Here is a 27,448-nt window from a genome sequence, read left to right as displayed (position 1 = left end):
CACTTCCTGTCAGGGTCCTACATCATCCTGTTGGGATTTATTTCACAATAATGTCCTGCTCAATATACATTATCCTGCTTATTACATGCTCATAAACTCTCCTAACTCACTAACTAGCTAGCAGTAGTGTTAGCTAACTTGTTTCATCCCAATGGCTGCTCTTTTATTGCTTTTACACTGTGGTTGCCAGATATGATGGAGACTGTCTGCCATTTTAGCCTAATCTCTGTTTTCCCTAGAAACCATTTTTGTAAATTTCCCAAAAAGAACATCTTTTTTCGATCTTATTCTACACATGATTTCAAAACCTCTAATTCATCTGTTTTGTTTCAGAATGTTTAAAAAAAACAAAAAAAAAAAAACAAAAGCAAATTGAGAAAAGTAGTGTTGGTTGCTGGGTAACAGACATTAAAGTTGATAAGTGATGTATGTAGATTTTACTAACCTGAGATAAGATAGGTTGAAGTAAGAGGTTACATAAGAATCTGTAAAGCCAAGTTGGGAAGAATCTTCCTATTTTAAGATTTAAGATAGGACGTTTCTGTAATACGACAGATTTGTAGCATGTTTTTGTAAAAACACACGCTGTTTGAGCCCGCACAGTTTGTAATATTTTGAATATATAATAATTATGTTTTTTATTTACAAATAAATAAATTAATCTGGGATCAGACAAAGGAGGGAGAGTGAGATTAAAAAAAAGAAAAAGTTCAAGACAGACAGAGTTTAGTTAGACTCAGCACACAGAGGTGAAAGAGACAAAAACAGGAAGACTGTGTGTTCGGGTGTGTCTGATGTATGACTATCACATGCCATCCTAAAAGTCTGTTTGAACCAACACAACAGAAGCTCAACAGGATACTGAACGCACAAACACACATATACAGCCTCTGGTATTTGTATCACTGAGTGTTCTCACTTTAAAGAATGATGCTGGAAGACGGATATTTACACATACCAGACATGAGCAGAGAACAGAGGGTCATGTCTCAAAATATCCCCTGTGGTGGTCGGGGTCACTGCGCACACACACACACACACACACACACACACACACGGACCCTGCAGAGAGGACCTACAGTATATAACCGGGCCAGTATAAATAGCTAGTATGCATTTTCAATCATGGCAACTTGATGTGGAATTTAGTAAAAGTTAAGCAAAACAAACAGGGGCAAAGAAACCAATAAAACAGATAACATAAACATTCAGAAGCACCAAAAGTGTTTGTTGTAACTCTGAGGTCTGACTGAGGTCAGAGGAAGAAGAGGGAGTCCTTATTCGTGACACCACAGGATGACTTGCATACTTACACAAACAGTACACAAACGACAGCACAACGGTTTTAATAAACTTTTAAGTGCTTAAAACCAACCAAAGTGCAAGCAGCACACTGGGACAGGTCATGTATTTAACTTCTTGATTTCTATATTGTTTACCTTTACATATCTTCTCTACAGGGGGCAAAGGAATAGTTCATCTAAAAATGAAAACTCAATCATTATCTACTCACCCTCATTCTGATTGAAGGTTGGGTTTAGTTTTTTAGTCCACAAAACTCTGTTTTACAGGAGAACGGCGCTGCAGAATCAATGGAAGTAGCAGAAACGATGGAAGTGAATGGTGACCAGTTTTCAAACGTAAAAAAAAAACAAAACAAAAACATAAAATACATCCATACTGTGCGTCTGGCGTGATCCAAGTTTCCTAAAGCCCTGACATGCCAAGTTGTGTCTGAACCTTTACTGTAGATCCTTAGCTTGGAGCAGTATGAAGGCATTTTATGTTTTATTTTTTCCTGTTGTTTTTTATGTTTGAAAACTGGTCACCATTCACTGACATCGTTGGGAGATTCTGCAACACCATTTTCCTGTGAAACTCCAGCAGCTTTTCGTGGACTAACAAAACAAACCCGACCTTCTATTCATTTTTGGGTGATTTACTCTTTTAATATATTATTTAAGACAATATTAAACACAACACCGTCTGAGAATATGTGTGCTGGTAACAATCAAACAAATGAATTCTTTCTATATTGTTTATTCACAAAGCATTATGCTGAAACCCAACAAGCCCAACATTTGACAATATTTAAGAAATCCCTTAAAAACCACTTTATACACATTTTTACAATCATGTACAAGGCATCAATCCTTAATATTAGACAGATGAATATTGAAATGATCACTGTAGTGAACTAAATGATAAATCAACTAATAAACTTATTGATATGAAAAGAATTACAGTTTGAGATCTTAATATAGACATACATAGATCAAATATATCAAAATAAACTGTATCGATGTTTCTATTGTTACTGTTTGACTTTATGATGGAAACATACAAGAGGAAAAATAAATGGCAAGAGAAGTTTTTTGTTTGCTACTTGTTTCTATCATTGAACTACACTGTACATCTACTTTCATACATCTGAAATGTCAAAAACAAACACTACACATTAAAATTGTGCACGAAAAACACAAGAGCAGAAACAGACGAAGCAGATCCTGATGAATCCGTCTCAGTGGACCAGGACAGGTCAGTTGTACATGGTCATGTGGAGCCACTGGAACCAATCAGAGAACAGAAATCACCTGGCCATCCTGAATATCAATATACTTTATTTTCATATTTGACAGGCTTCATGAAGAACCTGCCAAACTGTGATGTTGCTATTAAAGTTATTCACATTTCCTGTATAAAAGTAAAATAAATGTGTCAAATCACACCTGTTGCCTCTGTTTTTTTTTTCTCATTTCTCTTTTCAAGCTACTGAAGCAAATAAAGAGGAAGGAGTCAGTCAGATATAATTATATGTTCACACCTGTCTGTAGCTGACGGTTACAGCTCCCATTCCCACCATGTCGTACGATTGAAATTTGTCTGCAAAAGAGGACAAAAACAATGAACAATTCAAAAAAATATGAACTTTGCTGACAAATAATTATGAGGTGAAACCTACACATCAGCTTTGCCACCAGATTTTGGTTGAACTTTATAGATAAAAAATCGTGCACATGTGCCAACCGTGCAGTTCTCCTGCTCGTTTTGACAGTTTCTCCCCGGGATCAATAAAGTATTTGTGATTGGGATTCTGATAAATGCATGGTAATAAAATGTATAAAAGTCAGAGAGATTTAATAGAATCGTAGCCAACTGATTAGTTGATTGGTTTTAGTTGATAATGCCCAAAAAGGTTTAATCATTCTCACAAAGGCACATAAAAAAAACTTGACCTACTGAAAAACACTCACCGTCCTTTTTAAATAAATAAATAAATAACAGTGTGTAGTACTTAGTGGCATCTTGGGTTGAGTTTGCGGATTGCCACTGACTCGCCTCACCCTCCCCATCCAAGCTTGTAGGACTACTGTAGAAACATGGTGGTGCAATATTTCGGCCTCTGTGGAGGAGGACTGATGCCCTCTGAAGATATAAAGTGCTCATTCTAAGGTAACGAAAACACAGTTCTCATTTTCAGGTGATTATACACTAATGAAACACACTTATATTCCATTTCTGTCATATTCTACCAATAATTCCCTGTAAATCCTACACACCGGACCTTTAAATATTCATGCTATGCTATTTTTCCTGATTTTTCTTTGACTTCAAACATCGTCTCCACTGATTTCTGTTCTAGCTTTAAACATGAAAACATCTCTCTGCTCATCTTCTTTTCCCTGAAGCCTTTTGATGTGTTCACATCATTACTGTTAATACAAACTTCCTAATGTGGAAAACTGTACTTGCTGGGCTTGCGGTGGCAACTGCCTGCAGGATTTGTTGGATGAATTTTTTTACGCAACAACTAAATTGATCAGACATGTCATTGTTTCTAATTATAACCTCTCTAAATATAGCAGTTACAGCAACCGTATTATCCAGCTCCTCAGCATTTTATAAAGACTGTGACAATATGTGTCTTCTTCCTCCCTCTTTGATCATCTCCCTCCCTTACGGATCATGCTCTCCAGTTTCATCAGCAGGTACAGGAAGCCAGGGTAACTGATGGTCATGTTGGGCTCCGTGTATCTCAGTCCAACCAGCTGCATTATCAAATCATCCACCATGATGCCTGCAGCAGAGACAGACCAGACAAACAGACACGGGTCAGAAAAAAATTATTGAATGGATGTAGTGACAGCGGGGGGGGGGGGGGGCAGTTTCTCCTGGGAGACTCAGAACTGTCAGTGGACCCGTTTAAATTCACATATGTGCAGGTATCTACCAGGGCTCAGTTCATAACAGTGCACCAACCAAAACATTATGAATAGGAAGACTTAGATTATGTGTAACACTACTCCCTCACTAATATTTCACTGACCTACTGGTGTTTTTTCATTTACAGTAAGTCAAAGCAAAAGTAGCGGTTTAATAATTTACTTGATTAAAAGTAAAAAGTAACTCAAACTGTATTCTTAAACAGTGACTTATTAGAGGTGAACCAAATGACGGGTGTGATTTTCATGACTTCAAACGGCTGAGAGGACAAAGTCCACTCTACATTATTTAAGTGTTAAACATTTCAAAATAAAGTGCACTAACAAAGGACGGCCAGAAATCTCTTCTCTGACCGTGCTTCAAAGCACAGTTATCCAGCGTTTGTACTCTACACTTTAATCTAAATCTAGTGAAGTGAACTAGATTACTTTTGTATAAACTTGCTTTCCTCATGCATATATATATAATTTAAGGTTGCTGAAGTGACTATAAGGAGTGACTTCCACCTTTGTGAATTAACTATGCAGAGGAAGAGGTAAATACAGGTGGTCTGGCTCCCCCTGCTGGTCACATAAGTATTCCTGCCAGATGTGGAACCAGAACACCAAACTGAGAATCCAGCTAAGGCTGCACACACGTTACACATTAACCTCTGGATACAGCAGATAAGTGTCAATGAACTATTTATCTATTTATGTCCTCTGTCCTACCTGCTGCCTTCAGAGCCGGGGCGACCTCTTGATACTCAAGGTGATGAGTTTTGTTCTTGTCGAACACGAGGAAGATATCCTGAGGAGAGATTAACCACAACATGCTGAATGTATGGATAACTGCACGTACACTGAGTTCACTTCTGCAGAATGTTAGTTAGTTAATTATTTAAACCTACAGTCTCAAAACAACAACTTGAGCTTATTTTATTAATGGCATGCTGCTCAATAATGGAAAGATTGAAAAAAAGATGTGTTAAGACCAACTGACACACACATGCAGTATGTTTTAGAGCAAGAGTTCTCACAAGGACCACCTTCCCAAATAAACAAGAAAAAAAACTCAAGGTTTGACAAAAAAGAAGAAAAAGTAAACTGGGCTGTGACACAACAAGAATCTAAATTTAATTTATTCAGGATCATATTTCCTCACCACACTCTTTGGAGCTTTTACTGCAGCAGGGTTGTTTCCAACGTCACTTTCTGATTTCAGAAAATGATCCATTTTGCGTCACTGCGTCCATGGAAACATTCGCTTTGTAACAGTGATAAAACATGTCTGTCTGTACTCGATTTTAATTTGATGTTTCTTTAATTTATGTGAATTCTTCAGCACATTTAGATATTTTAAAAAATAGCTTTGTAAACAACATAAAATATCCTTTTCATTTTAATCCAATAGTTTGGCAGCGTCCCAGCTTTTGTGGCCCACTAGATGGCGCTCTGAGGTGTTTTGCAGTATGATGGAAAAAAGGAAATTATTTCTGTAATCCAAATATTTCCCATGTTTTGCCTCACTTAAGGGATTTGTCATAATCCCCTGAGCAACATAAGAGTAAAATATGGTTGGTTTTAATCTAATACAACGAGTTTAAACTTAAAATGACAGTCCTCCTGCTGCGCAGTGCTCACAAAGAAATACAAGGTTTTTCAATTAAGGAGCAATTCTTCAAACCACTGTTTGATAAATAGTTTTCTCATTTACACAGAACCAATCTAGAGATCTGTTCTGCATTATTTTTCTGGGACGTCATAATCTCAGTCATGTTCATTCATTTATTTTGCAAACTTAAACGACAGATACGAGGAGTGTATTTGGGGACTGACGTCTCTACTTCTATACACAGGCAGATTTTTGCAGCTTCCACTTCAGCCATCATATTAACAGTTCTGTGTTGTTACTGTCGTGTTGTGTTGATAACCTCACCGTCCACCTCCTGATCTTGTCCCACAGACTCCGGAACTCCTCCAGGTTGAGCTGAGCGATGCCTTGACTCTGGAGAAAACAACGAGGTCAAGGAAATTAACCAGATGAATCCAACACGACAGAGAGAGCTGAGATACTGAGTCAGCTGCTGAAAGACACGCACAGTTTAAAAATGAATAAATACACTGCCGGTTTATAAGCTACACATAGCTAAAGCTAATGCAATCTAATACAACAGACCTGCAATAAATGGAGGTTATAATGTTTAGTTTTTGTCGCAGCTGTTTCTGATTCTGAAGCTGCAGTTTGTGGTGCTGCTTAATTGCATTATACAGACAGATGTCTCTGTTATTCAACCTTCCTGCTTTGATATAAAAGGGGTGAACAAAATAACAGACTCCTGTCAGGGAGGCAGGTGTATCAGTCTTACTGGAGAGATGACTAGTGTGTGAACTATCTAGCAGGTTTTAAACACAGTGCAAATATAAATTTACACATTACACCAATTTTAAAATCACTAAAATCACACTGGACCTAGAATAGATTTTAAACATGTTTAAGGCTTGTAGGGGGTTACCTCCAGAACACATAACTGCCCTCTTGAGCTCCTACAAGCCTAAATGCAACCTGAGCTTCTCTAGTGGGTCGTTCCTGACCCTTCCTCAGTCAAACCAGAAAACCAAAGGTAACCAGATCTTTGCTGTTTGGGCCCCTCACCTGTGGAATGACTTGCTGGAGGAGATCAGGGAAACTAACACTGTCTCCTTCTAAGTAACTTTTAAAAACTCACTATTTCATATATGATTTCTTAATGAATGATATTATCTTATTAACTTTGCCTATTGATCTTTTCTTATTGTATGTAAAGTGCTTTGTCACTTGTTTTGAAAAGCACTGTGTGAATGAAGGTATTAACGTGATGTATATCATCCTGTCCTGACTTGGAATTTTTGCTGTCTCATTTTGAGGTCTCAGATTCTTTGTATTTTCTTACGATTACAACACTACTGCGACTACTGCTACAACTATGACAACCAGGAAGAGGAAGAAGAAGAAAAGGGAGAGCCTTAAGAAGGGGGACTTCCTCAACAAGAGCCTGGATAGCTCAGTCGGTAGAGCATCAGACTTTTAATCTGAGGGTCCAGGGTTCAAGTCCCTGTTCAGGCGAGAGAAGTTTTAAAATGCATGACTCAGCAAAAGGAAAATCAATGATCAGGTATTTGCTAAGAAGAACATATATACATGCTAGTAACAAGAAATTAATGTACTGTAGGGAAATTATGCAGCAGGTACATCCACCAAACTGCAACTGTATAATGCTATTATCGGTGTTTTTTTTCTTGTTAAGATTTTCTCTTTTTTTTCCAAAGGTCTTCATCTCCACTTTTTTTTTTATTTGTTTGCAGCTGTAAGTTGCTGCTAGATTTGAGGCACAAATAATGACTATAGCCTGTTTATGCCATTAATTATTTTTACTTGAGTATAGACACTGACTTAGAGATTGTGACTTAAGTAAAGCACACAGTGCAAAGTAGCAGTCAGCAAAGAACTTAAAGAGATAGTTCATCCAACAATGAAAATTCAGTCATTATCATTATTATTATTTTATTATCATTATTTTATTTTATTATTTTATTTTAACGCTGCTGTATGTGTATGTATGTATGTTGTATGTATGTATCTATAATATATATTTATTCAATTAAATTCCCTTCTAGAGTCTTCAGTCTTTTCTTTTTTTATTTTATGTTTTTAATCTGTTTTTTTTTTTACATTTGAAAAATCATCACCATTCACTTACATTGTTTGGGAGATTTTGCAACACTGTTTTCCTGTGAAACTCCAGGACTAAATTTTCATTTTTAAGTGGCATCTCTTCTTTCCTGTTTATGTCATCTTCAAGGAAACTTAAAACTTCTCTCGCCTGAACAGGGACTTGAACCCTGGACCCTCAGATTAAAAGTCTGATGCTCTACCGACTGAGCTATCCAGGCTCTGACTCCTTCACCTTACAGCTTATACCAAGAATGATCAATAAGATAGAGTTTTATATTGATCTTTTGTTTTTTATCAGTTCTTAACTTGTGGTGGGATCATCTGTGTGCGAATACTGAAACGTAAAAGTTCAGATATAACGTTACTTGTCAAGGATACATCCATGAGGACCACCATACTCTTGCAGTGCTCCAGAGCCAAGTACTTCTCACTGCCGGCCAACACTGAAGACGACAAGAAAGACCGTCAGTGGACATTTTAACAAGCAAACAAGAGCTGCAAACTTGTGGTGAATTTTGCACCTAGACATGTTGTTGAAGTGTTATTACAGCATGAGGGTGTTTTTCTAATTCAGTGTCTGAATACTCGTTGACTGCATGCCAAAGCGGAGGTGGGATTTAGCTACTTCTCTTAACAATTAGTGTCACAAATATTGGTATTGTTATGTTAATGACTCCCAAACAGCCTGTTTCAGTAGAGGTGGGTGCTGATCCCTGGGACAAAGAGATAACGAAAACACATTTTTTTGGTGGAAAGAAATGTCATCACTGTTTCATAGATATGCAGTGGTCATACCAAGTCATCACAAAAATATAAATGAGCTTTCTCTTGTTGATCCGGAAGCTCTGCTGTACATCCTCCTTCCTGGCACGGCATCAGTCCTGCTTCCTGTGTTCCTCTGAACACTGAACTGTCACCTTCTATAGGCTACCAGTGCCGGCTTTTCTTTACAGCAGGATGTGACACTGACGTCTTAATCCTCCTGATGCCGTCCAAAAGCAGGGGATTTGACAGGAGAAATATGTTTCCCTTTTGTTTTGATTTCTTTTAGATGGAGACAGAGGGACTTACAGCTGTGGGAGGCAGTTTGTTTTTAGTGTCATTACAAAAAAAAAAATCAGAAAAACCTTTCAGCATATTGTAATTCCAGTGGTCTGCTCCTCCTCTTGGATCTCTTCTCAGGCTTTAGACTGTGACAGGAAACTTTGACGATGATACCAAAAAAACTACCAGGTACAGTCCATAAAGAGTTAGTAGAGGAGTGAAGATATGGATAGGACACGGACAGTGAAAGCCTGATTCAAAATCCTGCAGCTGGTGATAAATTTCCAACATCTAATCGCTGCCTGCTGCAGCTTTAAGAGCAGAAATGTTTGAGGTCGACTGACTGATTCATTGACTAACTATCTAGTTTGGTAACCAGCTGTAAAAATGATAATCATCTAATGCTAACCTTAAACCGTAATTAAGTGTCATTAAACACCAAGTGAGCCTGAGCTCAGCAGATACTGTAGGTCAAAAAAAAAAAAAACTTGAGGAACTGATTGCAGCAAACAAGAATCAGCTCAGTTTTTATCTACATTTTGGAGAAACTATAGGTGCCTCAAACGCACTAAAATCAAGAGTTTTCCACCATAGAAATGTTAAAATCAGACATTATTTTGTTTTGTTGTTCCTGTGAGAATGTATACACACACAACATCAGGGATGACTTGTGACTTGTTCCCAAAATCACTACAGGAATTACAAACTGGAAAACAATTTTATGTTGAAAGAAGCAGGACTGAACAAGTTTATTAATCTGTTGGTGAAAGCAGACAGAGAGACGTCACTGACCTCCTGCCTGTATGGCCTCAGTCAGCAGCTTGTAGAGGTGCAGTGGTTTGCAAAGCCCCTTCTGATGACACAACGTAAGACATCAGGGTCAGTATAACACACAGACACACAGACACACACACACACACACACACACACACACACACACACACACAGACACACACACACACACACACACACACACACACACACACACACACACACACACACAAGTACACACTCCTCTTCATGCATCCACATTCAAACACAGGCATGACTCCTTAAAGCCTGTGGTTTAAACCAATGATTGCACATAACTTTGAGTATCTGGGTGGGGTTTAAAACACCAGAGCAGCTCTGAAAAGTGCCAACAAGCTCAGTGAATGCATTTTAATTGAATTCCTGCCATTAAGTAGGTGTGGACAGTGTTTTCCAATGTCGCAGACATTGCAGATGTTAGTTAATCTGGCTCCAGTCTGGATGTACAGCAGCTGTGTGCGAGTAAATCTCACCTTGTTGCAGTGCTTCATGAACAGACGTTCGGTAGCTTTAGGAGAGGGAAGAGCAGCCTGGTGAGGAAATGAAAGCTGCAAGAAAAAATACAAAGCATGAAAAAATGCTTGCAGCATAAACGTTGACTTGATGAAGTCACAGAGAGATAAATCAATCCTGAGTGCCAATATTTTTCATATATCTGTTCTCCTTATTGAGGTGAAAGGCATTGTTTTTCAGTTGCATTTAGAGTACATTTAGACTTCAGCATGTATTATACAGACAGTTGAGCTGAACTGTAGCAACTTTGTGGGACACATCATCGTTTGACAGCATGGTGGAAACTTTTTTTTTATTATTCATTTGGCAGTTTTATGTTACCAGCATTTATCCACCCATTACCAAACCCAATGCATGCTGGAGCCGATCCCAGAGGTGGGGTACACCTTTGAAAAGCTCATCAGTCAATCACAGGACTAACACATGCAGAAAGACGAGCATTCAAGCTCACTTTCATTTTACATGACGTTACAGGAAACTGAGACAGCAAAGGAAACCCACACAAACCCAACGCCTGCGTCTCCAATCCACATGTACACATTTTTACACTAATCTGTTTCACAGGAGCCTCACCAAGTTACACTGTTTAATCAGGAGGACACACATGTGGGTGAGTTAAGCAATCTGAGACTCACTTTGTTTAACAATGCTCTGGGCGTTGTCTGAAATAACTCCTGTTTTTCTCTGAGGTTCCAGATTTTATTCCTGGAAAATGTGTGCTTGTTCAGATGTGAACAGATGTGTGAGAGGTGAACATGTAGCCATTATCTAACAAGAGCCTGGATAGCTCAGTCGGTAGAGCATCAGACTTTTAATCTGAGGGTCCAGGGTTCAAGTCCCTGTTCAGGCGAACGAAGTTTTAAAGGACCACTGAGGAGGATTTAGTGACATCTAGTGGAGAAGTTATAGATTGCAAGACACACAGCAACAACAGAACAAGCATTGAGCATAACTATCTGCTTAATGATACACAGAATGCATTTCCCACATAATGCATTGTATATTCTCCTCCCCATTCTAATCAAACCCACAAGAACTCAAAGAACTTTAAGCTAAATTAAAGTGCAACTTTTTAATGTCACTATCAATTAAACCTAAACTTAACTTAAACTGTCAGTTTCTGCACTTGATCTTCTGCAGCTGTCTCCTTTGTGCACTTTGCATTGTGGCAAAATGGCATAATGCAATGCAATGCAACACTTAAAAGTATCCTGTTTGGACTTTTTGACCTCTAGAGGTGCTACAGAGCAGTTTTTTAATGAGTGAGACCTCGGTTTGTTCACATGTGTAGTGTGAACCCAGTGAAGTACAGAAGTGATTTGTTTTTTGATTTTAAAGTCACAATTGGACTATTGAGTTCTCATCTGCAAAAAGCCACCAGACCCCTGTTAGGGAAGGTGGCCTTGTGGGTAATTTGAAACGTGTGACATAGACTTGAGAGTTTGTTGCAAGAAGCCAGCATGTTGCTGCAGTCACAGAAAAGTGCAGGCTTTAAACATAGCTAAAGCTAAACTGCAAGGAGCTTTCAACTTAGAAAACAATTTCAATTTAATACCGATGCCTCTATATGACCTACAAAAGAAACAAGAAGATTAGATATTTCTTTATAGTTATTCTGTGTAGTTATTCTTCATGCCTGTCACCAGGAGAATCACAGATCCTGCTTTTAATTTCAATCATGGAAATTTAATGTTAGATTTTTTACTTATAGTTTAAACTGTGACACCTCTAGAAGTGACACAGTGAAGTTTGCAACCAGTGGGCCACTGTTTTTAACTCTGCCAGTGTCACTGTCGGTCACAGAGATGAACATGTGAGTCAGTTGAAGAAGAGCCTGGATAGCTCAGTCGGTAGAGCATCAGACTTTTAATCTGAGGGTCCAGGGTTCAAGTCCCTGTTCAGGCGAGAGAAGTTTTAGAGTGCTTCAGACTCACAGCAGCAGCAGGACAACAATCAGCTTGATTACCTGCTGTGTCTCAATTACATACTGAATGGTATAAAGCAGTCTGAGACTGTGAGCCTCCTCTGAAACAAAGGTAGGAAAAAGCCCTCCTTCTCCCTTTGTGTACCTGCTCAGTTTTGTTCAATTCCTGGATGAATACTGATGACACCAAAAAAAGGTCTGTCCAAAGGCATTTATTGATTTCTGACTCTGGGAACGTAGGAAAAACTGGAAAATTCCTTCTAAAACTGCTGTATCTCTTTCTCCAAATCACACTCATTTACACTATTATATATGATCTTATTTTGTATATTTTTTCATTTCCATTCACTGAGCCTCACCTGAAACTGTTCAGAGCCACGCAGGGAGGCCGGCCTCCTACTTTGAAAACAACTATGCACTTCACACCCTCTCTTTGCATTTAATCCACAATAACTCAAACTGCTCAAAGGAAATTAAGCAAAATAGATGTCAATTAAACTGCAACTTCAAGTCCATCAACAGAAAGCAGATGTTCTTCTGCCTGTGTTACCCAGACTTCTCTCTGAGACTTTCCTGGCTTTTATTTCCAACACTAATGAATTTTGTTTGAGCCCAGGCTACATAACCAGGTGAATAATTTGATTATTTATTTATTCATTAACTGTTTTAACTTCTCTCCTACCTTTGATGCTGAAGAGATATCTTGTGGCACTGGTTTGGGAGATGGACTGGAAAAAAAAGTATAAAATCATATGAGAATCATAATATTTATGATCATAGATGCCAAAGTTTGACACCCAAGAAAACTTCAGTTCAGAGACTAAAGTTGAATCAAGCTGTTCTTTTGGGACATTGATGAGTGCACTAAACACTTAGGCTTGGCTTTTCTGAACCTCTCAGGTTCAGATCTCCCTCCCAAACCTGCAGTGTTAAATTTAGTCCAGCACGTAGCCTCAAACTTGTTGAGGTTTCTTTGTCTCATCAGAAGATTTAGAGGTCATAATTTGGCCTCTTCATCTTTTTGCACTTAAAAAAAAAAAACACAGTTTGACGGCACGAAAACAACAAAATCTGAACTCTGTCCATCCACAGATTGATATTTGACTCACGTGGCAGCGTTGCCCTTCTCTGTCAGCACTCGGAGGAGGAACTCTCCCTGCTGATTGGGCTCGGCGGTTGAGGGGATGATGATGTAACGACCTGGTGGGAGGGAGCTGCGGAGAACAACCTCCCGACGTGAGGAGTAATGGGAGGTGGAGCAGACATGGGAGTTTGCACTCAGTTCTTCAGGGGACAGGTATGTATTCTTAGGATGGGCCTGGAGAGAGAGTGCATATAAACTGGCAGCACAAATAACCGAGACACTGTTTTCAGGTTTTCAGCTCCTCCGTGGACGTCCTCAGTGATCAAACTGGTCTCATCTGAGCAATGATTTGAACCATGAACCCTCATTTAAAGTAAACTGCTCCACCAACTCAGCTTAACTTCACTCAGCTGCTTGAGGTGGAGCTGGTTTAACTACTTTATATACAGTTAGCTAATTTAGTCCAGTGGATCCCAACCAAAGGATCAGGCTTTTGGACTTTTGAGGAGTTACTGAAAAAAAAAACATGTTTAGCAGGAAAATGTCTCTTTGGTTGAACTGAGAACATATTATATGTTCACAAGTCAAAAAGTTTGGAAAACACTGGTTTAATATTTGATATATGTGGGTTGCATTTTATAAACTTGTCCATGTTTTTGATGTAAAACCTTGCTCTTAAAAAGTAACAAGTAACTACACCTGTCCTGTCAAATGAATGAAATCAGGTAGAAGTTGCATAAAATGGAAATGGAAATACTGAAGTGAAGTACAAGTACCTCAAAATTGTTTAATTTTATTAATAAAGAACTGACATCATGTGACTGTCTGTGTGTGTGTGTGTGTGTGTGTGTGTGTGTGTGTGTGTGTGTGTGTGTGTATGTACCTGGTATATATGCAGGGCTATGGACAGGTTAATTCCTCTGCGTCTCTGATGTTTCTGCATCAGAGCCAGAACGAAGGAGCAGGTCTTCCGAGAGTTGGCTGAGCCGCTGTCCACCTCGGACAGGACGAAGTAGAACTGAGGGTTCTGCCAGAACCAACCTGGAAACACACACACACACACACACACACACACACACACACACACACACACACACACACAAACACACAAACACACACACTATTAGTACTACACTTTTCTTTATACTGCATACTGCAAGATGAATTTACTAAAATAAGTAAACAAAAATAAACTAAAATAGAAAAGTACTATCGGCAATGATATTGAAATGTAATAAAAAGTAATAATGCCTGATTCCAATGGAAAATATTACAAAGACAATACAAAATGTAATGTTTTACCTCAACAGTTGCATTGATTTTTGTAAATATATTATTTTAACTATATATATGTGTGTGTATATATGTATGTATACATATATATATATATATATACACACACACACACACACACACACACACACACACATATATATATATAGTGTATATACATTTCAAACATGTTGGGACAGGGCCTACTAATGACTGGGAAAGTTGTGTAATGTTTAAAAAACACCTGTTTTGAACATGCACAAGCAAGGATGGGGCAAGGTTCACCACTTTGAGAAAATTACTACATGGGCTCAGGAACCCTTTGTAAAACCACTGCTGATAAAAATCTGTTTGTTTGCAGATGTTTGCATCCCGTAAGTCTTTACATTTCCCAACTTTTTTGGAATCAGGGTTGTAATAATACAGTGGTTAATATGTTCTGAAGACATGTAAGGTTTCAAAAAGCACATTCTGATCCTTTACAAAGTGTGAAATCTCCCACGTGTTGACCACCGTCTTATGTTCAGATACAAACTTATTCTCACTCAGTGTCACACTACCACTTCTGCATCGATCTATGATATGATCAAATTTTATCCGAAAGATGACATCAGCTTATCTGACCAGAAAATGTCAATACTGTCAAGTCAGGCTTAGTCGTATCAGTTCACTAATTTCAGTGTATCTATACAGAATATTTATGTTGTGAATAGAACTAAAGTCTTAATGTGTTGTGGTTAGGACAGGACATTTAAAGAGCAAATATCCTGGAGCATCTTCTCTATGGAGATTGCAGGTGATACCACAGAGAGTTAGTGTTTTTATTGGAAGATCTAACTCTTGCATAAAGTTCAGTATACAAAGCACCAACTTCAGCGTCTGGAAATGTGCCATTTTGGTGTCAGTTGGGTTTGGTGGAGTGATGTGACTCTGCGTTCTCATCTATGACAACTAGAGCAGAACAGCAAACTAGAGCAACTAGAGCAAATCAGACCACACCTTCACAGACAGAAAGACAGACTGACGGCGTGTGGTTACTGTTGTTGTTACTGTTACTATACAAATAAACTTGTCTCAACTCAATGTGAGTTGACAACTAACCCTTATTAACGGACTTAACATTTTCAAATAAAACCTGTTATGCAAAAAATGGCCAAGGGTGTGGTTTGTTTTAACAAAGAACGGCAGAAGACAGGCACAGCAAAATTATCTGCACATTTTTGTCTCACATAATACATTTTACACAGTGTTTTTTACAATTAAAAGGCACATTGACCTTTGGTAAACACATTGATTTAAACATACTGGGGTTAGCTAAACTGGCACAAAGAACAATGCAGTGGCGTCATTTCCATCACCCTGTTTTTTTAACAGAAATACTGCTCTTGCTGGTAATTTATTGATTATTATCGACTCTGCTTCGCTGCAGCTTCATTAAAGTTGCAATCTCAAAGATTTTCATTCAGATTTATGTCTGTTAAGTCACGCTCTGTTGCTGAACGAGGTAACACGATGGTGAAAGAGCCAATGGCACACTAATGAAAGTGTGTGGGTGTCTGTGGCGATGTTTTTGGGTAAAATGCTTTACAGAACGCGTCCTACTGCTGCAGCTTCAAATTAAAAGCATTAAACTGGCGAAACACAAGTGGACATTTATTATAAAGCTGTTACAGGAAATGCAATGAGCTTGACAGTGAATTTGACACTTAGTGCTTTTGTTCATTAAATACGCATCCATAAAGCAAGACAACAGTCATTTTGGGCCTGTTTTGACAGCGGATCAGTTTGAAATATTGCAGGGAGTAAAGGAACAAGAAGGAGCAGCCACTGGGACCTGCAGTGTTAAACCACATCTGCTGTTACCACCAGTAACTACAGATGTCTGAAATCTTCGACATTGCCAATTAAAGCTACAGTTAATTAAACTACACCCTGTGAACCTTCCTACAGACAGTCAGAGATTGAGATCTTATGGTGTGAACAGTTACAGTACAGGGCAGGACAGTAAACACATCTTTCATCGTGCGCCATCTTGTATCTTACCCCCTTGGGGAGAGCCTCCTGCTGTGATGCACGGCACCCAGTTCCCATGATGCATTATGCAGCTCCACGGCAGCACGCTAGACTCTGATTCGCTGAGGGTGTCAGTCAGGTGACAAACCTCCATTATCTCAAAGTTCTGTCGGAAGTCTGACACTGACATCCTGATGGAGAGAGAAACTGGTCAGCTGCCAGAACAGTCTTTCCAAACTTTGGAGGCTACACACAACTTTATTCAACCAGAGTCAGTTCCTAGTTCTGATCACTGAAACTATTCAAATATTTCTTTTTAAATCACTGGAAAAAAAAACTCCATAATTCACAGAATTCTCAAAGAAAACTGCTTTCCTCTTACTTTTTTTTCCCGACAAATGAGAATGAAAAACGTTTGCACGAGAAGAAGTAATGTCAAGGATTAGTTGACTTGTTTGCCTTGACTTTCCCGCTGTAATTGACTCGCACATGTGTTTAGGGTTTGCAGAAGACGGAGCAAGCTTCAGAGTCACCAGTGATGTACGTCAAATAGATATACAATGGCACGACAAACTCACCAGAACTCCCCGTCCTCTCGACTGACTCTTTCCAGTCTTCTCTGCTCCTCGTCGCTCACTGTGTTCCACTCAGGACTGGACAGAAAGACAGACACAGAGAGGGGAACTTTTATATTTATGCCCAAAATTAACAATGTACCATGCTTACAGGAAAACAACAGGTGTTATAAAATTGAAAAAAAATTCTGACTAATTTGGTTCCTGTATGTGTGTGCTAACCCATTCAAATCACTCCAGGGTCCCTCCCACTCTGTGTTGCCCCAGGGGTTGAGCAGTCGCACCAAATCCACAGAGCCGTGAGCTGTCTTCACCTGGGGAAAGAGGAGAAAAATGGACGAAACGAAAAGGTGAGAGCGGTGTGAAGAACAGGCCACGATGAACGCACACTTCTGCTGAAATGACTAAACTTTAGTCTTGTTGATTTTACAATTTGTAGCCTCAGCACAAAGAGTTCCTCTGCTCTCTAAAGTGCACAGATGTATTTTTGCATGGAATTGCATGGAGTCTTGTTTTTGGACATTTACCCTTTCTACTGCAGTCAGAGAGTACGCATGTCTGAACATGATCCCAAGTCCATTCCTTTGCTCCAATGGACCCTGGAGGGAAAAAAAACATCCACCCACAGAAGAAAAAGGCAAAATTATGTGACTCATCACACACAAGTAAACATTCAATGGGAACATGATCTGCTTCAGTGTGTCCCAGCAAGTCCAGGGATTTAAACTAGACCTAACAAGTCAACATCTCCGTCCTCACTGCACCTTGCAGTTGGCGCAGTTGATGAGTGCTCCTTTAGCCAGGAGGTGTCTGAAGAAGGCCGGCAGGTCTTTGGGCAGTGAGGTGATGTTCAAAACTTCAGCCACCCCTCCTGTCATATCAACCATGGCTTCATGGGGGAAGCCCATGTCCAGAGCTCTGTAGCCACCTTTCAGCCTGGGACGAAAGACAAAGGGAGGACAAAAACATCAGATTACAGCTGTAAAAGAGACTTTTATTGAAGTTACAGTTATGTAACAACTGTAACAAAGTATCTTCACTGAGGACGTAGCACTTTTAGGGGAAACGGTGTCACAATTCATGGTGTAACATCACCCTCACATCCCAATAATGAATGTAACTCTTATTTTGCATCAAAATGAGACGATGGCACACACACACACACACACACACACACACACACATACAGACGAGGACTCACTTGGCGTAGGCCTTCTCCAGCAGCGAGCTCCAGAACTCATGTCTCTCTGGGGAGCTGAGGTAGATCAGATTGTTGTCCTGAGTCGGCAACAAGTCGTCGATCCTCACCTCCTCCCACTGACCGTACTGCCAAAACTACAGACAGAGAGACAAGGAGAAGTGTTTTTGTCACAATGCCAGTGGTCTACTTTCACCAACTTTACATCGGCTTAGATAAAAGCTACATTTTTGTATTCAACATCAACACAAAGAAATAAAGAGACAAGACTAGAAACTTTAAGTTCCTTTGTGTAACTTTCATTAAAGCCCATGTCTGTACAGACTACACATTACACTACAGCTGCACTTTAATACTGGCTTGGCATTTGGATATCCGCGCCGCACAGACTGCAGCATGTTAGGCATCGTTCAGGTATTTACCCTGAAGGTGAAGCAGCCGTTGTATCCGTCTTGGAAGTTCTGTCCCGGTGGCATGACCTTCTTGAGCAGGGGGCGATGCACGGAGAGAGACGCGATCGCAGAAAGTAACCAGCAGTCATCTAAAGGCAGGTTTGAGAAGACGGTCAAGTTACAACCTGCATTTCAACAGAATATTATCAACTATTACTAAGCGCTGTTTCCATTTTAAAGGCGCCTTTATACGCAGCTGTCTTTAGCCTAAATTTGACACAAATGGTGAATTACCTGTTTCCCATAATCCACTGTTCACTAACCGGAAAGAACAGGTGTTCATGGTGCTTGCAGTGAGAAAATATCACTGACCACATTGGATTTAGCAGGTTTTTGTCTTCAGGGATGGGCTGCACCAACTGGGCCTAACTGCTAAGCTGGTATTTGTTAGGACCAGTCTTTAGAATGGACTTTCATCATTTGGACCAATCAAATTTTAAGGCATGTCATATAGTTTCATCTTTAGTCACTAGGATACATTGTTAACGATTTCCCCCTGTCTTGTTCATTTGTAGCTAATCATATTTTATTTGCAGCAGTGTTATGTAGGATGGAAGAGAAAGAAAAATAAATTTTTCAGATGATGAGATAAATTAAGAAAGCTGCACAGCCAGTACAAGAAAAAAAGCTGATTGCAAGAAGTCAAATCTAATAACAGATAAGAAGACGTCGACTTAGAGAGAAATAACAAAGGCCAAAAATGATTGTTCAGATTCAGGAAGCTTTCATCCAGACAATTTATGTAAGAAGTTTAAAACCCTCCTGAGCGAGGCAAAGAAACAGCCTAGATGACTTGATGACGCCTGCTGCCGACCCAGTGTTAAGATTTAACCCCAGTCTCAATGACAAGAAGGCTTCAGTCCGGTTCAGCTGACCCAGGTGGAAACCAGCACCTGATTAATCAATGTTAGATTCATCACATGATTTGGATCAGATAAAGAAGGATGTGAGCAATGTGAGTATAAACGTCACTGTTCTTGTCAGCAGCCTGGACAATCAAACAAAGACTGTTTGCTCTCTGGGGATGCCACTGGAGTGTTTGTATTTGTGGAGCAGCATAAACTTTACGGGCCTACAAAGTATCATATGACTTTGAACACGGCTAATGTAAAAAATATAGTTGTTCCTAATAGAAGTTGGCTGTACAAAGAGAGCTGAATACGACACAGCCTGCTGCCAATTTCCCCCCACGGCCAAACAATTTACCGCAACACAAATATGTGGGATGCAGCTCTGATGATGCATCTTTGCTTGTGGCGGCTTTCCTGTGCCAGACTCGTTCTCACTTCTCTCAGGTCAATAGCTGTTGTCATCCTTCATCAGCAGCAGGTGCATCAGGTTTTATCTATGTGCCTGCAGATCTGTCAGAGATGGTTTGGCCTCTTTGAAGCTGAGTTATGCTGATTTGAAAACTCATAGCTGACAAATTCTGCACGCTCATATAACCTTACTTTGTGACAGGGTTAAAACACGGCACTATATAAGATTACTTTAGATTTGAAAATTCATAACATGTAATATGCTTTCATCTAACCTTCTTAAATCTCAATACTAGACTGAGACAACAAAGAAGAATATGAAATATAACTGGAACACAAACTGTATCTCCGCGCAGCAGGCTGAGCAGGACAGTCCAAGTGGAAGTTTTGATCAAAAATATATTGAAAGGAAAACTGTTGGTGATTCTGTGTGGGATTTCTATAATGTTTCCAGTTCAAAGTAAAAAAAAAAAAAAGAATGCTTCTTATTCATCCATATTGTGGGAAAACCCTTTTATGGAAACCACTGTATTGTGTAACACTACAGTAGTCGTCTACTTACTGAGTTTTCCCTGGCGGACGTCCAGGCGCGTAGCTCCGTTTACAACGAACTGAGGCGAAGGACACAGCTCCTGGGAAGAGTAAGGAGTTTGATGATTGGTTGAACAAAGGGAGGAGGAGGAAGAAGAGTTGGGGGTGGAGAGAGGCACACAGTTAGATGACGACAGATGAAACAGGATTTGGCTCGCCTCTGCAGCATCGTGCCAAAGGGAGCGGCTTATAATTATTAAAGATCACCTATCAGAGCAATGTGGCATAAACTTGGCACAATATGTGATCCTCTGAAGGAGTGCAGAGCCTGTCCTACAGAACTCCAGTCATCTCTGTCATGTTAGTTAAAATAAACTTTAATCATACTGGAGAAATTCACATCATAGCAGCTCAAGAGTTAAAAGTAGAGGAAAAGAGTGAACAAGTGATACATACAGATATGAATAAAAAAATAAATAAATAGCTATATGCAGTATATACAGCTTTCACTTACACAGATATGACCATAATGGATAATTACACTCATAACTGCTGTAATACACACATGGTGTGTAGCATTATAATAAAAAAAATACTAAAATATTGACCTGTTAATTAGATAATTGCACATGGAGATTGAATTGCACTGGAAAAATTCTGAGGGTAATTGCACAGTATAAATATAAAGTGCAGACAGTTGTACCATAATTATAATTTTTTATAGACGTACATTTAATGATTCTTAAAAAACAAAATATATAATAACCTTAATAAGTATGTAAGAACAACTTTCAGTACAGTCCAACAGCAGCATAAACTACACCCTCTCTTAAACAGTTTCAACAAAAAACAAAGGTAGGATTTATTGCAGTAGATTTATCTTGGTGCAAGAAGACTAATAAACATGCAGCTGAGTGTATTTTGTACATATCCTCTTACAGTAAACTGAAACAGAAGCGACAATAATAAAGCTGATAATATTTCAATATGGACTCAGTGATCTACATACAGATGCTGAAGAGGCCACTGTGTGTGTGTGTGTGTGTGTGTGTGTGTGTGTGTGTGTGTGTGTGTGTGTGTGTGTGTGTGTGTGTGTGTGTGACAGTCAGCAGTACCAGTTAAACAGGACTGGTGTGTGTCCTGAGGATAGAGCGCCTGGTTAACTAGGTGTCAAACTGCAACTACAACACAGTAATGTTGTTATGCCTTTAATTTGATAGGACAACGAAAGCAGGGACAGGAAAGGGACGGAGTTTGGGGGGACGACATGCAGCAAAAGGACCCAGATGGGAGCCAAACCCACGACCGCTGCAGAGGACCCACAGGTGCACAGGGTCCACGCTCCACCTACTGAACCATCAGTGTGTCTCATCTTGATTTTTTCTAAACACTGAAATATTTATTTGTTGTTTTGTTTGTTTGGTTTTGTCCCTTTCTTTCTTTTTGAGAAAGCATTTTTTTTATACAGTTGTTGCTCACAATCACAAATGTTGCATTCACGTGGTGTCAGAATAAACGTAAAAATGATTTCCTGATTGAGAACTAGAGCTGCAACAATTAATTGATTTCTAATCAGTTATCAAATTAATTGTCAACAATTTTGATAATTGGTTAGAGCAATTTTTTAAGAAAAAAAAGTCAGTTCTCAGGTTTCAGCTTCTTGAATGTGAATATATTCTAGTTATATTAGTTACATACAGAAATAACATCAGTCTGTATAGAAAATCAGAGTCATTACAACTGAGAGAAATGAACAGTTGGTCCTCCGGGTGCAAACTTGGTCAGGTGTAACTATTTAAACATCAATCAGAATGTGAAAATTAAATGGAGACGTGTCAGCTGTAGATGAGACAGACGAGAAGAACAAGAAGTCGTGTGTGATGGAATCAAGTGTCACCTGAAGGCAAAGCTTCCAGCCATCTGTCTGTCTCAACAACAGAAAATACTGTTAAAGATAAAGTTTACGAAAACAATTTAAAAGACGGAGCGCCTCCTCTAACCCGCAGGACTGACACCTGTGGCCGTTTTTTGTTTTGTCTTGTGAAACAGATTTCCACACCACATATACTTGGATTTGGTTCAGTGGCAGATAAAAATGTGTTGAATCAAAATCGTTGAAAAGGTATTTTCTTGTCAGAAATCAGGTCTGACATTGCAGAGAACAAAATTATCTCATCTGCTTTATTTTTGTTTCATGGAAATAAATTTTAAAGGGTAATCCTGGTATTTTTTAACCCAAGCACTTTTTCACACATCTAAATGATTCGTAGGTACAAAATGTTTTGGAATTGGACCAGTAGTTCAAGTCAGCCTGAAGCCACAGAACGGGCCTCGATGGCTGCAACATAACCAATCAAAGTACATCCACTGAAAGTGCCTGTTTTTGCCACTGATTTTTTTTTTTATAAGAGTCTGATAAAAGCATGGAAATGATCCTCATGAAGACTTTTCAGAGAAGGGAACTGAAGCTGTTTTTTATTATGTGACTTTGGTATTTTAACAAGTTAGTTTGCATCTGAAATAAACCTTTAAAAAACAGTTCACTCAGAAGAGTTCAGATCTCCACCAGGAAACCTGACAAGAATATCTGTATAATCAACATTTTATTTTATAATTTAATTAAATGTATATGTATTACATGTAAGTTATTGCTATAATGATTTGTATGATTCCAGTGAATAATTTCTAGTGAGCAATGTGCTCTCTTCACTTGGAGAGCTCATTATTATGATGTCACAGTGAAGTTGACCTTTGACCTTTTGCATGTAATGTATAATCACTTCATCATGTTATCCTGTTTGATATCTGTGTGAAATTGTGTCATAATAAGTGTATGAATTCCTGAATTATGGCCAGATACATGTGTTGGGTTCAGTAGTATGTGAGATAAGCTGCAGACAGTAGTTCAGGCCCAGAAATGACAAATGACCGATTGCATGATTTCAAGTTTTTACATCTGGCTGTAAAAAACAAACAGATCGAGGCAGCTGTGGACCAACATCTCCCTGGTTCTGCAAGGTCAAATGTTTTTGTCATAGGAGTCTGGTGGCTTTCAAGAGAGAGATACACATCGGCTTCAGTTTCACGTCGGAAAAAGGAGCAAAGCAAAGATATTCTAAATCTTCTTCTACTGCAGATAAGACACTGACTGTAGATACGTTCCTCATATAACCACAGTTCAAGGAAAACTGAACTCACTGAAAGTGAAACAAGAGCTAAAGGCTTATCAGTGTGACACTTCTGCGATAAATGCAACCTTTGTGACGCTTGTAAAGTTTAATTTTTGTTGAAATCGTGCACCACAGACGTTATGATGCCAACCTGCAGGTGCTGAGGCCTACGGTCAGATTGCATTGGACCGTAATACAGTGAATAAAGTGTCATTCCTGTTTTATTCATTCAGCAGAGAGGAGCTGCTTTTATTTCACACAGAGACGGCTTTGTTTGATATGTGTTATGTATTTACTCAACAAAGTTGCTGTGTAAATACAGGCGCAGGTTTTATCTTATCCTGACTGAGCTGTGACCTGCCCTAAATTATTAGAAGAGAAGAGAAGAGAAGAGAAGAGAAGAGAAGAGAAGAGAAGAGAAGAGACTGTATATTAATGGACAACTCTGTGCAGACAAAGCGTCCCTCTCTTTCTTTCCCTCCTGTTGTCCTGCAGGTCCCTCTTTGTGTTCATTATATCTCCATGCGATCTCTCTGAAACACACCCATCTGCAATTGTTCCTCTGTCATATACTGAAAAATAACTGTTGAGAGCCACACACTGAGGCAGCTCCCCCAGCTATGACAGCAGAGAATAACAGGTTCACATCTGACACAAGGCTGTAACTGGTGATTATAATGCTACGTCACGTCTGACTCACAGAGAAAGACCTGAGTGTAAATCACTGGTCGTAAATTTTACTTCACGAGGCTGTCAGTTGTCAGATTTCAGTATGAGCAACAACGTAAAGGCCCATAACACATTACATTATATTTTATATTATATCCCATAACATATGAACGTATTACGAGGACGTTTTCAACCTCTGTGGTTTCTTGTACTATGGAAAGTTAAAGAAGTATTAAAAACTGTGATATGCGAGTTTAAAATGACTTTAAAGTACTTTTTCCACACTACAGTTATCTGACAGTAAACCTATCAACATCAGAAAGAAGAACTCAACTCTATTACTTAAGTAAAAGTAGCAGTACCACACCGTCAAAATACTCTAAATAATAGAAGTCCTGCATTCATTTTTACTGAGGTAACAGTTCAAAAGTATTATCAGCAAAATGTATTTAAAGTAAAGCATCCAAAGTAAAAGTATTCTTATGTGTAGGGCTCTAGCTAGGGCTGGGGATCAGTACTCAATACCTTTAAGGTATCAGTTGAAATAATTCAGTACCAAGAAGTATTGAAACTTCTCCAGTCTTCTTTCAGTGTAGAAAAAAAAAAAGACTATTCACATAGTTTTGTTTGCAGCCAATCACTGGACACGTTCTTCAAAAAGAAAAACCTCTGGAAAAAAACGTATCCTTAATAAAGTTTATAGTTGGTAAAGTACAGTGTGCAGGAGTTTCCTCTTGTCGTGACCATGGATTTTTCCTCCTACGCATCTGTCTACAGGAAACTGAAGGTGTGTATGAGCCTTTAATTATACTAATTAATCTTACTAATGAGTTACTAACATGTTATCGTAAAGTGAAAGCATCACAATTTACCAACCTTAATATCCACTGTGCATAACAACTGATAGAAAATGTCACATCAACGCCTGTGAGAATAATGAGGGAGGCTGCTGATCACACGCTGATAATAAACAATAACACCAAAACCTTAGTGAATCTGGTAATTTGATATGTTAACTTGATCCTAAATGAAACTTTTTGACCATTAAGATATGCCAACAGTAGTAAAATGCAGCAATTTACTAAAAGGGCTGCATGATTTATTAAAAAAGTCACATATCATATCAATAAAATGCTGTTTTCTCATACATTTTTCCTGTTTCACAAAATTGTGATTTGTTTCTGGTTCTGCAATTTAGAGATTGGCCATATTGCGATTTTGTTGCAATTGTGCAGCCCTGCTTATTAACAAATATGTGATGAAGCTGACAGGTATAAATGCTGCTGATGGAGAAAACAAATAAACTCAGTAAGAATGAGATATGAGTCAGGACAGATATACTGTATGTGGGCTCACTATTTGGCAAACTACAGGTCACTGATGCCTTCTTTATCTAATGTGTTGTAACAGCTTATTGATGATTTATAAAGTACTTACAACCTAATTAATAACCATAAATATTTTATGAGGCTAGACATATTGTTAAGTTGCACCCTAATTTTAATGAACTAATTAAAAAGTAGAATATTACCTTCTGACATGTAGTGGAGATGCAAAGTAGGATAAAATGGAATTAGTCAAGTAAAGTACAAGTATTTCAAAACTGTGAACAGAACTTTAGTTAATGCCCTTGTTTGCTGTTAAAGGGATAGTTCATCCAAAAATTAAAATTCAGTCATCATCCATTCACCCTCACACTGAGTGAAGGTTGGCTTTAGTTTTTTAGTCCATGAAACACTGCTGGAGTTTCACAGGAAAACAGTGTTGCAGAATCTCCCAGACAGTAGAAGTGAATGGTGGCCAGTTTTCAAAAGGAAAAAACAATAAAATACATGTTTTTAGCCTGAATCTTCACTGTAGATCCTTTAGCTTGGAGCCACGTTGACATGGGCGTACACACAGTCTGAACTGGATGTGCATGTCAAGGTTTTAGGAGACTTGGATTACACCAGAAGACGAGTCTGGAGGCATTTTATGTGGTTTTTTTAGTTGTTTTTTTTTTTCTGTTCGAAAAGTGGTCACCATTCACTTCAACTGTTTAGTGGATTCTGGAAGACTGTTTTCCTGTGAAACTCCAGCAGTGTTCTGCAGACTGAAAAACTAAACCCGAGCTTTATGCCTTCTGGCGTGAAGATGAGTAGATAATGTCTGTAAGTTTCATTTTTGGGTGAACTATCCCTTTAAACAGTGCACGAAGTAGCCTAATTCACATGAGCTCCACCTGGATCAGGTACAACATTCAAATATAGTTGAATGCATCACCAACTTATCTCTCAGCTGATACATGCAAATAAGAAGAAAGTCTGTTCTGTACTTTGATAAAAAACCTCTAACTGTATTTTCTGGTGTTGATACTTTGAAACCAACGTGCAGCAGAGGACTGATCTGACGTTTCTCTTTTCTTTACCTTCGGTCGTTTCCACTTCACCCTGGAGTGCATCTCCAGCTCTCCCAGAGGGAAGTGATAGTCCACGAACAGTCCGTCCCGACCCACCGTGTTCACGTCCCCGCTCTCCGGAGGCATTTCTCCGTCCAGACAGTCCGCCAGCCAGCGGCGGGAGTGAGATCCGAGCAGCTCGTCGGAGCAGACCGAGGCCACATCATCCTCCAGCGGGGACATGGAGTCTTCAGAGGACAGACTCATCGTCTTTTTTCTTCTCGGGTCCGATCTGTCCTCAACTGAAGCTTCAGGACTTGTTGAACCGAACTGCTGACTGCTTCGTGAATTTATGACTTTCCTTTCAGGCCACGCCCTCTGTGAAAGTCAGACAGGCAGATGCTCACCTGGGCGGAAGGTGTGAGCGGTGGAGCTGTTTGGTCCTGCAGGATTGTCCCTGTCAGACACTCCCACATGTTGATGGACCTCAAGACTTCCCATGCAAACTGAGGAACGCTTTACAAGTTTTATACACTTCATCAATGAGATTCATCCAAAATAAAAATGTCAAATGTTTTATTATTATCATGATTTTTGCATGATATTAAGGAATAAAATAATTATAATATCGATATATCGG

The 27,448-nt window shown here is 39.1% G+C and overlaps 1 protein-coding gene and 4 non-coding genes across 5 annotated transcripts; 3 read left to right on the top strand and 2 right to left on the bottom strand.

The window, feature by feature from the left end:
* Positions 1 to 2,303: 2,303 nt before the first annotated feature.
* LOC146328518 (calpain-9) lies at positions 2,304 to 27,152 on the bottom strand. The gene is made up of 20 exons (XM_084717558.1): positions 26,839 to 27,152; positions 20,624 to 20,693; positions 18,773 to 18,891; positions 18,354 to 18,487; positions 17,917 to 18,088; positions 17,680 to 17,751; positions 17,375 to 17,466; positions 17,156 to 17,230; positions 16,608 to 16,768; positions 14,176 to 14,333; positions 13,318 to 13,526; positions 12,891 to 12,936; positions 10,245 to 10,319; positions 9,754 to 9,814; positions 8,296 to 8,360; positions 6,142 to 6,210; positions 4,935 to 5,013; positions 3,962 to 4,078; positions 2,825 to 2,883; positions 2,304 to 2,566 (listed from the first exon to the last, which is right to left on the bottom strand). The coding sequence occupies exons 1-20, from the start codon at positions 27,073 to 27,075 to the stop codon at positions 2,540 to 2,542; spliced, it is 2,097 nt and encodes a 698-aa protein (XP_084573684.1). The 5' UTR covers positions 27,076 to 27,152; the 3' UTR covers positions 2,304 to 2,539.
* Positions 7,236 to 7,308, top strand: trnak-uuu (transfer RNA lysine (anticodon UUU)). Its single transcript has one exon. It is a non-coding gene; the product is annotated as a tRNA-Lys (tRNA).
* Positions 8,063 to 8,135, bottom strand: trnak-uuu (transfer RNA lysine (anticodon UUU)). Its single transcript has one exon. It is a non-coding gene; the product is annotated as a tRNA-Lys (tRNA).
* trnak-uuu (transfer RNA lysine (anticodon UUU)) lies at positions 11,062 to 11,134 on the top strand. Its single transcript has one exon. It is a non-coding gene; the product is annotated as a tRNA-Lys (tRNA).
* On the top strand, positions 12,117 to 12,189 carry trnak-uuu (transfer RNA lysine (anticodon UUU)). Its single transcript has one exon. It is a non-coding gene; the product is annotated as a tRNA-Lys (tRNA).
* Positions 27,153 to 27,448: the final 296 nt, after the last annotated feature.

This window comes from Lutjanus erythropterus, chromosome 4 (assembly GCF_056507025.1).
Source record: "Lutjanus erythropterus isolate fLutEry1 chromosome 4, fLutEry1.hap2, whole genome shotgun sequence".
NCBI classification, from domain to species: domain Eukaryota; kingdom Metazoa; phylum Chordata; class Actinopteri; order Lutjaniformes; family Lutjanidae; genus Lutjanus; species Lutjanus erythropterus.
Note: the sequence above shows the minus strand (reverse complement) of the source record. Positions and strands in the feature narration are given on the sequence as shown.

What these genes read in the sequence shown, in the direction of transcription:
- LOC146328518 (XM_084717558.1), bottom strand. Translation starts at nt 27,075, where the DNA reads ATGAGTCTGTCCTCTGAAGACTCCATGTCCCCGCTGGAGGATGATGTG. An exon ending in TGAGGCCATACAGGCAGGAG is followed by an intron (nt 8,361 to 9,753) that starts GTCAGTGACGTC and finishes TGTCGTCTTCAG; the next exon opens with TGTTGGCCGGCAGTGAGAAG. An exon ending in CCCGGCTCTGAAGGCAGCAG is followed by an intron (nt 4,079 to 4,934) that starts GTAGGACAGAGG and finishes TCTCTGCTGCAG; the next exon opens with GCATCATGGTGGATGATTTG.